Below are 12,380 nucleotides of genomic sequence, written 5' to 3'. Positions count from 1 at the left end.
TTAACCAAAATACCACATGGAGTAAATGTTGTAGCGGTTACCAAATGTTGGACTTACCTAGTACAAGTAGGCCCCTGTCTACTACTAGAGAGGCCTCCTCCCACCAGCAGCGACTCTGACGGATGTCTTCACACATCTCTACCTTTGGAAGTTTCCATTTGTTCATCTGTGTTTTAATGGCTTGTTCAGATATTTGTTAAGACTTTTTCTAAAATCACATGGTGACCTTACCAAACTACATAATGGCTGATAATATCAAGATGGTTTTGTTGAATGTGAACGTATGAATAATCCTATAAAACGTAAAAATATTCTGACTAAAATGCGGAAAGAGAAAGCCAGTTAATCTACTTACAGGAGACACACCTGTCCAAATCTGAACATGAAAAACTCAAATATATTTTACAGATCTTTCAGACATGGAAGCAAAAGAGGAGTTTCAATTCTAATTCATGACTCAGTAAAATCTGGTTGTAGCCATGATCTGCCGGATAAAGAAGGAGGCATGTGACAATGTAAAGGTAACGCTGGTCAATGTTTACAACCCCCCACATAGTAACATTCAATTCATCAATAAAATAACTATGGAAACGGAGGGAATGTGGGTCTGGGGGGGGATTTCAATGTGGTATTAAACACAAAACTTGATACAACAAACAGTAAAAAACAACAAAATTCAACTACAAAAAGATTTAAATTGGCACTTGAGTTTGGATTTGTTGATGTCTGGAGGGAATTAAACACCAATGTAAAGGATTATCCCCATTACTCTGCGCCCATTAAAAGTTATTCCAGAACTGACTACCTTTTCATGAATACATCTGATAAGGTAAAGGAACGTAAAGCAGAAGAAACCAGTATATCTGACCATTCTTCACTAAAACTAAGTTTATCTTCTGGAAGACACAAAACAGCATGGCGACTAAATGTAGGCTTGTTGAACTCCAAAACAATCAAAGCTGAAATTTCCCACGATATAAAAACTTACATAGAAGAGAACAATGATGGACAGGTTAATCCGGTGATATTATGGGATGCACAGTATTAAGAGGAAAATTGATCTGAAAAACTGCGGCCTTTAAGAAATCCAGAGTGGATGCCTATGAAAAAGAAAGAGCTCAACGAACAGATCTGGAAAAACAACATAAATTAACCCAAAATCCCAACCTGTTTATAAAAATAAAAGAACTAAGAAACAACATTGATAAAATGCTTACATATGAAATTGAAAAGAAATCAAAGTTTATTAAACAATCATATCATGAGGAGGGATCTCAAGGAACGAAACTGTCAGCAAAGAACTGAAAAAGCAACAATAGAAATATCTATAAATTAAATGATGATGAAACAAATCAAATGAACGAGCAACAGGTTTAGGACATACAGCCAGAGATTATACAGCCAACCTCCCTCTGCTAAAGATGGACAGATGGAAACCTTCCTGGAGTCACTGGACCTGCCCTCAGTTGGAGAAACCCAAAACAAACTGCTCCCCTCCTAAATAACAAGAACAGAAATACAAAAGGCAATCAATGGGTTAAACAATGGTAAAACACCAGGAAGTGATGGACTGCCATCTGAGTGGTACCAATCCTTTAGGGAAGATTTTCTACCATTACTAGAAAAATCATTTAATTATACACTGGAACATGCAGTGCCTCCGCCATCTTGGAGAGAAGCGATTATAACAGTCATTCCAAGAAAGAGGAGGAGTGAAACACGCTCTGACTATAGATCTATATCTAAACATGGACTATAAAATTTATACCTCAATTTTAGCTAAAAGATTTAACCCTAACCCTAGACATCATAGATGAGGACCAGACAGGATTTATTAAAGGTCGCCAAACGCGAGATGACATCAGGAGGGCACTTCACATAATAGATCATATTCAAAATAAAAAAACAACAGCCTTCTTAATCAGCCTCGATGCAGAGAAAGAAACGACAGCGTAGGCTGGAACTTCTTATATAAAGCACTTGAAAAATTTAGTTTTAATGAAAAAGCTGTACAGTGTGTGAGGACCGATCACCTGTGGCCAGAGTCAAGATGAATGGAAATCTAACTGATAATATAAAACTGGAGCGTTCTACACATCAGGGTTGCTGTTTATCACCTTGGTAACATTCATTTTATCGCTTCAACTCTGGAGCTGAAGTCTAGTGTTAGGACATCCCACCTTCTAATATCCCTCCTAATTTCTTGGTCCACTTTAGTAAAGTTAGCTTTATATAGATCACCTATGTTTTTCGTTAATCGTATTCCTAGGTATGTCATCATAGTAGAGCTCCAATTTAAATTATATTTTCTACGTATCGTTTCAGATGGTGTGTCAATGTGTGAATGTCAAAACCTGTCTCTCTTTCAAATTTAATTTGTATCCTGAATAGAAGCCAAATATCTCTAACTGGTTGATCAGACAAGGCAGCGAGTTTTCAGGGTCTGATAAATAGCAAATGACATCATCTGCAAACAAACCTATTGTATGGGACTCATATGTATATCAATACCCTTAAGATCCTTATGTTGTCTTATGTGTTGTGCCAGTGGCTCAATATAAATTGCAAATAAAGTTGGTTACTGTACCTCTTCCTGCCATTACCTACAGAAATCCCGATAGACAGTTTAAAACATGGAACCAGATTATATCTAGATTCATATGGAACGCTAAAAAACCCAGAATAAAATTTGAAACTTTACAAATACCAAAAGAGAAAGGAGGTATGGCCCTACCTGACCTTAGAAAATATTATCATGCTGCCCAAATAACTCCCATAATAAATATAAGTGCCAAAAATTATGAAGCGAAATGGAAAAATATTGAACAAAAGGTAAATGGAAGAGAATTGCAGAGTATCATTGGAGATATAGAGACCACTAAGAGTACACTTAAGAATGTTATTACTAGTTTTTCACTGGGTAAATGGTTATATATAATCCGAAAATGCAAATTAGAGAAACAATTATGTCTGATCCAGTGGCCAGCCTACAATAAATATTTTATTCAAGACCCACAATTTAAACAACAGCATTTATGTAGTTCTTAAAGATGGGCACTTTAAAAGTTTCCAGGAACTACAGCAAGAGTTTGCTCTAAGAACTCAAGATCATTTTACATACCTACAATTAAGGGACTTTTATAACAAAGAAATAAAACAAAAAATGGACCCAAATGAAAATGGGATTGCCAAAATGCTGATTGAGACCTATAAGGGTAAAAAACACAGTGTCCTTACTCTACATCTGTTAGAAAATAGAGGCACTAACACATTGAATGTTAAAACAAAATGGGGAAAGGAATTGGATATTCTGCTAGCCGAAGATGGCTGGCTGAATATGTGGAAGACCCAAATTACAACATCCTCTTCCAGAATCTGGAGAGAACATTGTTGGAAGAATATAATCAGATTTTCTATAACACCCCAAATTACTAGTAAATTCAGATCTAGAGCTCAGCCATGTTGGAGAGATTGTGGAGCACTTAATGTTAATCAGCATATTTTCTGGCTTTGCCCCAGAATTACACAGTTCTGGAACGAAATGCACAATAAGACTGAAACAGTATTGGGTTACTAATACCCAAGTCCGGTCTGGCTCTATGCCTTGGTCTTTTGGACAATATTGTACTTAATAATGACTGTTTGTTAAAAGTTCTGTTGGTGGCAGCCAAAACGGTGACAACCAGAAAGTGGTGCAAATCTGAACGGCCTCCCACGAAGGAGTGGATACAGACTGAACTCATTATGAGAGATGGAGATTCTAACACAGACTGAGGACACAGGAACAGCAAAGCCTGGACAAATGGACATCAACGATACAGGACTCATTTTGGATGTGAATGGGCCCCTTGTGTTCTGCGTTACTAAAATAAGAGTCCCCCCTGGTGTGTGATTTTTGGTTCGATTGTTCTGTATTTTTTGTCTTTTATAATTTCTATGTATTGTTTGACCTTTCTTCTTGAGTGTTCTCTAAAAACATCAACAAAAACAAAAATAAAGTTTTAAAAAAGAAATCTCAAAGTGCTCCACAGTGCAGCTAAAAACAAAATCAACAATCGAAAGAAGACAGTCATTTAAAGCGGAGTAGGCCGGTCCTTAGTGTTGATCGAGGAAGATGGAGAAGATTACAGGCTTGGGATCGTAAGGATCTAGAAGCTGAATGTGAAATAAGGAGGTCCTTCAAATCATCCGGTGAGGTTCCATATAGACAGTGATGACTGCAATTTTATACTGAATCCTATAAGTTACAGGAAGCCAGTAAGAGTCGGTGTGATGTGGTCCATCTACGAGCTCTCACTAGGATCCTGAACATACTGAAGCCTCTGAAGGTGTTTTCTGTGGACTCCAATCAGCAGCGAGTCGAGCCTGGAGGAGACAAAGGCGAGGATGAAGGTCTCGGCGATGAACGAATTCTGGAAATATTGCAAAGATGAAAAAAAAAAAAAACAGGTTCCCAACAGGTGCTTAATGTGATTTTCAAATGTGAGATGAGTCCATTCGAACTCCAAGGTTTGTAACAATGGAAGAAATGGGAAGTAATTTGGAACTGGGTCTATCCATACAAGGAGAACAACACGCCTTAATCGCATAAATTAAAACAAAGGAAACACGCTGTTGAGTAAAAGTAAGGGCCCCAGAGGAACGAATCAGATTTGCCATTTGCAGCCGCATGGCAATCTCCAAAAAAATCGTTTTTTGCCTTTTTCCTGTTTTCTATTTCTTACTTTTCTACTTCTCTCAGGTAAATGAATGTTTTAGTGTGCTTGAAGTGTCCGTGTTGTCGATCTGATCTTATATTTTTAAATGTTGAAATAAATTCTGAAAATGCGTGACGTGGAGCTCTGATTAACTGTGTGGCTTTGGTTTCCACGCATGGCGTCATTGAATCCAGGAGCACAAGAGAAAATAACGAGCCAGAACATATTGACTTTTTTATTCTCTTACACTCGGCACCCTAAACAGGAGCCGGGTGGGATCGACTTTCCAACAGGAACGACGTCAGCCGCTCGCAGCGCCGCCACACGAAACTCCTGCAGCATCAGCTCAGAATCACCTCACCAGACGTTTTCCTTCACTTCATATTTTATCTTTATTTATTTGGACTACAGCTGTGTAAACCGCACACATGCAGAAACACGTTTGTCACAATGTCTATGGGAACTTTCCATTGACTTCCATTCATTTCTACAGCCCAACCTTTACCTTCACCAAAACTGAGCGTTAGTCCCAACACAAACCCAAAAACAGCATTTCCCACCTTTGGCTGAGTTATTTTGGGAAAATGGTTTCCTCTCTGGAGGAAATGCCTTCAGTAGTGAGAGCAGGGATTTAATGTTTCACCAAAACTCACTGTGTGTCTGATGGGGTCAGACGCTGAGGGACAGGAAAACTGTCTCTGTTACACGTGTAACTCCTGACAGAAAACATGAATGCTTGGAGGAAACCTGTCAGATATGTTCTGTTAATCTGACAGGACGGGATTTGATGTGTAGATTAACACCAGAGGGTCGGACCCTCTGGTCGGTCGGACTCTCTGATCGGACCCTCTGGTCGGACCCTCTGATCGGAGACCCTCTGATCGGACCCTCTGGTCGGAGACCCTCTGATCGGACCCTCTGGTCAGAGACCCTCTGGTCGGACCCTCTGGTCGGACCCTCTGGTCGGACCCTCTGGTCGGAGACCCTCTGGTCGGACTCTCTGATCGGACCCTCTGGTCGGACCCTCTGGTCGGAGACCCTCTGATCGGACCCTCTGGTCGGTCGGACTCTCTGATCGGACCCTCTGGTCGGACCCTCTGGTCGGACCCTCTGGTCGGACCCTCTGGTCGGTCGGACTCTCTGATCGGACCCTCTGGTCGGTCGGACTCTCTGATCGGACCCTCTGGTCGGTCGGACTCTCTGATCGGACCCTCTGGTCGGAGACCCTCTGGTCGGACCCTCTGGTCGGAGACCCTCTGGTCGGACCCTCTGGTCGGAGACCCTCTGGTCGGACCCTCTGGTCGGTCGACCCCTCTGGTCGGACTCTCTGGTCGGACCCTCTGGTCGGAGACCCTCTGGTCGGACCCTCTGATCGGACCCTCTGGTCGGTCGACCCCTCTGGTCGGACTCTCTGGTCGGACCCTCTGGTCGGAGACCCTCTGGTCGGACCCTCTGATCGGACCCTCTGGTCGGTCGACCCCTCTGGTCGGACTCTCCTACGTAAGAGAATGGAAACGTTTTCCACAGCAGCTGGTTGGACAAAAACAGTTTCTCCTTTTTCAGATGTAAACCATTTTGCTGCTTTAAGCTTCAAATGCCTCAGTGTGAGCATCAGCTCTGCACTGCTGACCAGGAACCAAGAAACCCGACAGGTTCCACCTGGCAGCGCAGAGCAACCTGCTGTGACCTCTGACCTGTGTGTGGCAGTTCATCATGGAGCAGCACTTGATCATCCTCTTCAGAACCTGCGGGTCAGACAGGCTCTTCTTCCACCTGCCTGGTTTGGTTCTCACAGCTGCGCCCTCTACTGGCCAGCGCTGAACTGATCAGGTTTTCCCTTTAAGCACATCCTGATGTTCTCACAGGAAGAACGTCAACGGCTGCAATGATCCCCAACTGAGCGCGCTCCAAACTGCAGCAGGGATTTATTAGTGAGCCACCTAACAGATGGACTTCATGGTGACCAAAATGAAACCAACCCAGCCTTCATTCAGGATGTCTGACCCTTGACCTCTGGCTCCTCGTCCTTCCTGAACATAAAAACCTGGAAAGCTGGGAATCTTCACACAATTAGTTTGAGACAAAACATTTTTAAAAAAATGTTTTACAGTATCTGTTTTCTTATGGACTATATGGGAAGTTACCCAGGGCGGCATCAGAAAGAGGAGGGGCAGCCAAGAACAAGAAATTAAAATGTATCTTACCTGTCAGTGGTCCCCTGTTTGCTATGACTTGTATGTAGTGGAGTAAATTTCTCTTAGTTGCTGTTGAGTACAGAGAGACTCCATGACCTGCTTTCTGCCACAAAGCGGTCAAATGGAAAAGATAGTTTCTGGCATTGTAATTGGCTGGAGTACAGCAGGAGGAGGGCCTTCCCAGGCCCCTGGAAGAGGTGAATATAATGTGGTGAATACTTAAATTCACCACAACTATGAGTATTTATATTTTAAGCTTACAAAGTTAGGTATAGTGATTAATCATGATTAGTCATAGTGCTAGAGTGTGATTCATTTGATTACACTTTTTAATCGATAGTCCGGTAGACTCGGTTTGATTGGGGACCAAAATTGCAACATTTGTTACAGTTTCAGCTGCTGTGGTTCGTTTTCAAACTGCACTGAGTGAAACGATCCAAACTAACTGAAAACCTGTTCCCCCCGTCGCCTGAGGGGGCGCTGCACCAAGAACCACTGAAGGAATCGACACAAAACCTCTGAAGAAGAGCAGCGCAACTTCCTTCTTCACAAAAAGTAAGCAAAAACGGAGCAGTGTCAGATTTTAGCGGCTGCAGGATTTCTTCATTCATATACATTACTGGTTTGGACATCGGCTGTTAGCCGCTAACGCTAGCGACGCTCCGTTACTGCGCGGTGAGTCTGTCCACCAAACCAGGCTGTTCCAATGCGGGATGAGCAGGAATCTGTCACAAAATGATGGCAGCGCCTTTATTTCTTACCCGATTTCTATAAACGTAGCTTAGATTAAAGCTGAGGACATTGCTGATGTTTGTAAGTACTCTGCCTTAATATAAATCTATAAACAGTTTGGTTTCTATAAAGATGCAAGAGAGGACTAAGCAAATTGCTGTTTTATATTGGTGAATAATTACATAATTGCTACTGTTAATTTTAATTTGTCCAAAAGTAACAAACCGTGAAATATGTCATCCTATTTGATTATTGTTATTCAAACGAGATTAATAGTTCAATTTTTCATTTATTAAAGGTTTTAAAATGACAGCAGCTGCAGAGCGCCACAGCAAAGGGAAAATAAGCTGATAACTTTAAATCATTTATATTCTGCTTTTCCTCACTCTGTCGGCACGTTTACCCGTTGCCATGGCAACTGACAAAACCGGAGAACAGAGTAATATATTACCCAGAATGCCCTGCGCTGTAGTTAGCTTCCTGCTCTTGGAGCGGCCTGCTTGCCTTCTAACCGTATCAGAGTTCACTTCAGCCGGACTAATACCTGTTTAACACGACAAAGATCCAACGAAAATTTTATTTTTGTTCGTTTCTGTTAACATATTTACATGAAGACGTTCTAATTACAATCTTTGCATAGTACACATCGAAAAGGTGTAATGCTCTCGCCACACCACTAGTTGGTGCTAGGTTCTTTGAAACTAAGTGGGCATGTATTTAAAAAAATCTACTTGAAGGCACGTCGATTCGATTCGTGTTTCCCCATCAGGTACCGTTCCCCCAGATACTGGGGAAAACACGCATTGTGTGTGTCTGATTAGGGCGCAGTTGGAAAAAAGTGGGATAACTTTGCTGAAACACGTTTTGAGCTTTCACAGTGTCCGTAGTTCTTTAGATAAGAGATGATTGCTGAAGAAGCACACATGTATTTTGCCACCTGGGCAAATTAACCTCTGTTCACAACGGGCACCGATACGTTTTAGAAACATTGGGCTCTGGAACCCGTTGTCAGAGAAAACATTCGGTGGTTTCATGTAAATGTACATTACAAACACAACAAAACTTCCATTTTCACCAGAAATCGTTGTGTAAATGGTTTTTAGGCGAATCAGAGTTCACTTCTTTGGTCCGGTTTGGAATTCAAATTTCCATTCACACTCCCCAAACGAATCTGACTTTCTAGACAAAAATTACAGTCTGATTAAAGCGGACTAAACAGGGCCCGTGTGAATACACCCTGATTTTATATAATTCATTATAAATATGGAGAGCAAAATGTTTATAGTTTTTATTAATTATTTTCAAATTAGAATATAACATGTATTCTTTATTACACGTATTACGGTTTAGACCAATTATTGGTCTAAACCAATAATCAGGATGTTGGAGTCTGTGCTTCTTCAAGCGTTGGTCCATCTTCAGGATTCCCACCTCATGGTCCACACACTCACAGTCACCTGGTTCTTCACACCAGCGTCTGCTCTCTTCTCCTCACCTCGCTCATCTTTACAATGTTAGAACAAAGTTTACTGCTGGATTCACTGCAGACATGACAGATTTGCTACAGATTCAGATGTTTACCAGGCGAGGACCTACCATCTCGTCTGCAGTAATAGCAGCAGAGAAACGTTACCAGGGTGGCAAAAAAACCCAGTAGACTAAAGAGCCATAAGATGCTGAGATGTTCTGGAGAAGAAACGGCTGATGGAGGAGCTGGAGCAACAGACAAACATCAAATACATTAAAAGATTCAAAGACTCAGCTGAAATTGCTGAAAATTCATCAACTCAGTCGTACCTGGTGTAGTTACCCTAAACAACGCCTTAGATTCTGCAGGGAAAACAGGAAAAGTTTCAAGTTGACCTGTACAGCATAGATTTCAGTTCACTAAAACTAAAAGGAGGTTTTCTAGGTCTTGATCTGATATTAAAAATACAAAGCTAAATGTTGGTTTAAAGTAATGAGTACTCCACAATTTCAATACAATAAACAGAACAGACGGGGTGAAGAACTGACACATCAGGGAGGATAAGGCACATATGCAAAGCTAGCAGGAGTTATTAGTAATAAACAGCAAACATGAGGCCAGTGAAGGCGGTGAACTCGGGGAATTCACTGTGCAGCCAGCTCTCCCAGGCTTTAGTCTCTGATATGGTGGTATTATCTAAGAGCAAGTCCTTGGGAGCGCTCTGTCCCACTACTGACATGATGCCGGCTCCGCCCCAATGCTGATGTAGAGCAATCCTCCTCCAATCATTCTAGGACACTTGTCAGCAACTGACCAATCAGCATTGTAAGTACACGCCCTGTATCTAGAGGAACTGACCTCCGACAGTATTGATAGAATCATAGCAAACACGCTGGAGTCAGAGATTTTGAGGAAAATGATACATAATCACAGTCCAAGTTGTCAGTGGGGACTATGCGATCCCGACAGCCGTTACCCAGAACGTGTAGAGGGCGGACCTGACCTATGCAGACATACAGCCATGGATAAAATACCACTCGTTTTCTTCTGGTTTGTTGTTAATTTTTATGTCCTCTACAACCATAACCATTTAATTAGAGAACTGATATCTAGTCATTTTACAAAAATATATCATAAAACATGTTTTATTATCTTACAACAGGGGAAACTCTGGTGCAACAGCAGCAAAATGAGAAACAATCGATTCACACAGAGATAAAATATGAACAAATGAAGGTAACATGCTGTACAATATTGAGTTATTTATAACTAATGTGCAACCGAGTGCCTTCAGAAAATGCACATGTTGTGTTTGAGCAATAAAACTACAGCAGACTTTATGTTTTAAATGTCTTCCATGACTGTATGTATGGAACCTGAAATGTAGTAAACACCAGACAGATACATCTACAAACTGCTCACCTGGCTGGAGAGCAGCAGCGGCGTCAGCTGCGTCACCCACCAAGCCAGGGCCGGCCCAGCTAGCCCTGCTCTGAAGCAGGACCCTAAAAGCAGGGGCAGCCCCGAAAAATATCCGATGGAAAAGCTCCAAAAGCGAGCGGAGCCGGTGGAAAAGGGAAATTAGCTTGGCCGTTCAAACGGGGCCGAACTAGCAACTTCTCCAAGATCCATTCTATCCCGCTGCTGACCTCCAAGGCCTGCGAATCTCAGCAAGAGTCACATTCAGCTTGTGGCTCTGGTCCCACAGCATCTTAATCTGGGTGTTCACTAGCTTCACAAGAGCTCATCAGGCAGCTTGACAAGGGCTGAAACAGCTGACAACTTCCTCTGAATTTGTCGATATCCCAGGTATCCGCCAACTCCAAACAGCAGAAATCCTGTTATCATGAATCCACATAAATACAGGTCCCCCAAGACTTCCACAGGTAATGTGGACAGACAAAGAACATTTGATCAATTGCATTGAGAGACCAGTTCACTAGATCCATAATTGGTAGATTTGGAGGATGTGCAGAGAGAGGCTCCAAAAAGCAGCACCGAGTCAGAGCAAGCAGGGGAAAGTTGGGTAGAAAGAGCTGAAGAAATAACAATTACTTATTTTAATATTGGAGCAAGACAGAGAAACTCCTGTTAGTTTATAAATTGCGGAGTACTTAGCAACCCAGAACAAGAATCAAACATAAAGAACCAACATTAAGCTTTATACTTTACTAATCTAGAACAAACTTCCAAAAATACTATGCACTTAGCAACCCAGAACAACTGGAACATGTTGTAAACAAGTATAGTTTTTCTTTTATTGTGCTTGTGTTGTCGTTTTGTTTTTCTTCTAATTCACGCACAGCACAATGAACTAACTTGTTGCTGAAAAAATGTTATATAAATTAAACTTTTTCTTGAATGGCTTGATGGTTTGATGATTGCATGATATGATGGTAGGATGGTTGGATGCTAGAATGTAAAATGGTTTGAAGTTTAGATGGTAGGATGAATTTATGGTTGGATGGTTAGAAGGTTGGTTTGATGGTAGGATGAATTTATGGTTGGATGGTTAGAAGGTTGGTTGGTTTGATGGTAGGATGAATTTATGGTTGGATGGTCAGAAGGTTGGTTGGTTTGATGGTAGGATGGTTTGATGGATAGTAGGATGGTTGAGGGAATGGAAGTGGAATCAGATGGGAATTTAACTTTGAGCCATTTTGATATTTGTGTATCTTTAGTTTTCATTCCTTTTTGTGTGAAAAACATTTCAAATGATTGCAGCTCCTCCAAATAAGCCTCATCACCGCATCCTCAAGATGAGTTTGTGTCCAAATGTGGACACTGGCAGAGACAGACGTCAGCTTGGACAGTTCATGTCCAACAGACCAGATGTTTGATGGAGACTGACCTGAACACACCACACCAGCGTCCTCTTTGTGTCCGCAGTCGGAGATTTCCTGGACACCCGGACAGAACCACAGGTTCTGCTCGTTCCCAGTGCAGTTCAGCTCGTCTAGGTGAATCGGTCCGCTCCCTGGAGGGAACAATCCATTCTGACCCGTCACCCTGAGAGCGGTCCCACAGCCCAGCTGGGCGCAAACCACCTTGGCTTCTCTCAGGTCCCATCTGTCGTCACACACCGTGCCCCAGTTCCCGTCCTTCCATACCTCCACCCGCCCGGCACACTGATCCTCATGTCCCTCCAGCCGAACGGACTGATGACCTGAAGACGACATGAGCAGGATGTTAAAGCAGGAAGGTCACACCTGAAAACAATCCAATGACTGAATTCAGAAATTACTGATTTTAGAGATTCTAGATAAGAGACTCTTACCTGCAGTCTCT

At 42.1% G+C, this 12,380-nt stretch overlaps 1 protein-coding gene across 2 annotated transcripts; it reads right to left on the bottom strand.

The window, feature by feature from the left end:
* Nucleotides 1-8,836: 8,836 nt before the first annotated feature.
* On the bottom strand, nucleotides 8,837-12,307 carry LOC103130398 (T-cell differentiation antigen CD6-like). 2 transcript variants are annotated; one of them, XM_016665890.1, is made up of 4 exons: nucleotides 11,944-12,307; nucleotides 9,422-9,454; nucleotides 9,221-9,343; nucleotides 8,837-9,128 (listed from the first exon to the last, which is right to left on the bottom strand). In XM_016665890.1, the coding sequence occupies exons 1-4, from the start codon at nucleotides 12,269-12,271 to the stop codon at nucleotides 9,043-9,045; spliced, it is 570 nt and encodes a 189-aa protein (XP_016521376.1). In that variant the 5' UTR covers nucleotides 12,272-12,307; the 3' UTR covers nucleotides 8,837-9,042. The 2 variants fall into 2 exon arrangements, with proteins under 2 accessions (XP_016521376.1, XP_016521377.1); XM_016665891.1 differs by having other exon boundaries at nucleotides 9,221-9,337.
* Nucleotides 12,308-12,380: the final 73 nt, after the last annotated feature.

Source organism: Poecilia formosa, unplaced genomic scaffold (genome assembly GCF_000485575.1).
Source record: "Poecilia formosa unplaced genomic scaffold, Poecilia_formosa-5.1.2 Scaffold631, whole genome shotgun sequence".
NCBI lineage: Eukaryota > Metazoa > Chordata > Actinopteri > Cyprinodontiformes > Poeciliidae > Poecilia > Poecilia formosa.
The sequence above is the reverse complement of the archived record's forward strand: the minus strand, read 5'-3'. Positions and strand labels throughout refer to the sequence as shown.

Coding starts and splice junctions, on each gene's coding strand:
- LOC103130398 (XM_016665890.1), bottom strand. CDS start 12,271: ATGTCGTCTTCAGGTCATCAGTCCGTTCGGCTGGAGGGACATGAGGAT. Junction 9,455..11,943: donor CGCTGGTGTGGTGTGTTCAG/GTCAGTCTCCAT, acceptor TTTTCCCTGCAG/AATCTAAGGCGTTGTTTAGG. Junction 9,129..9,220: donor CTATTACTGCAGACGAGATG/GTAGGTCCTCGC, acceptor AACATTGTAAAG/ATGAGCGAGGTGAGGAGAAG.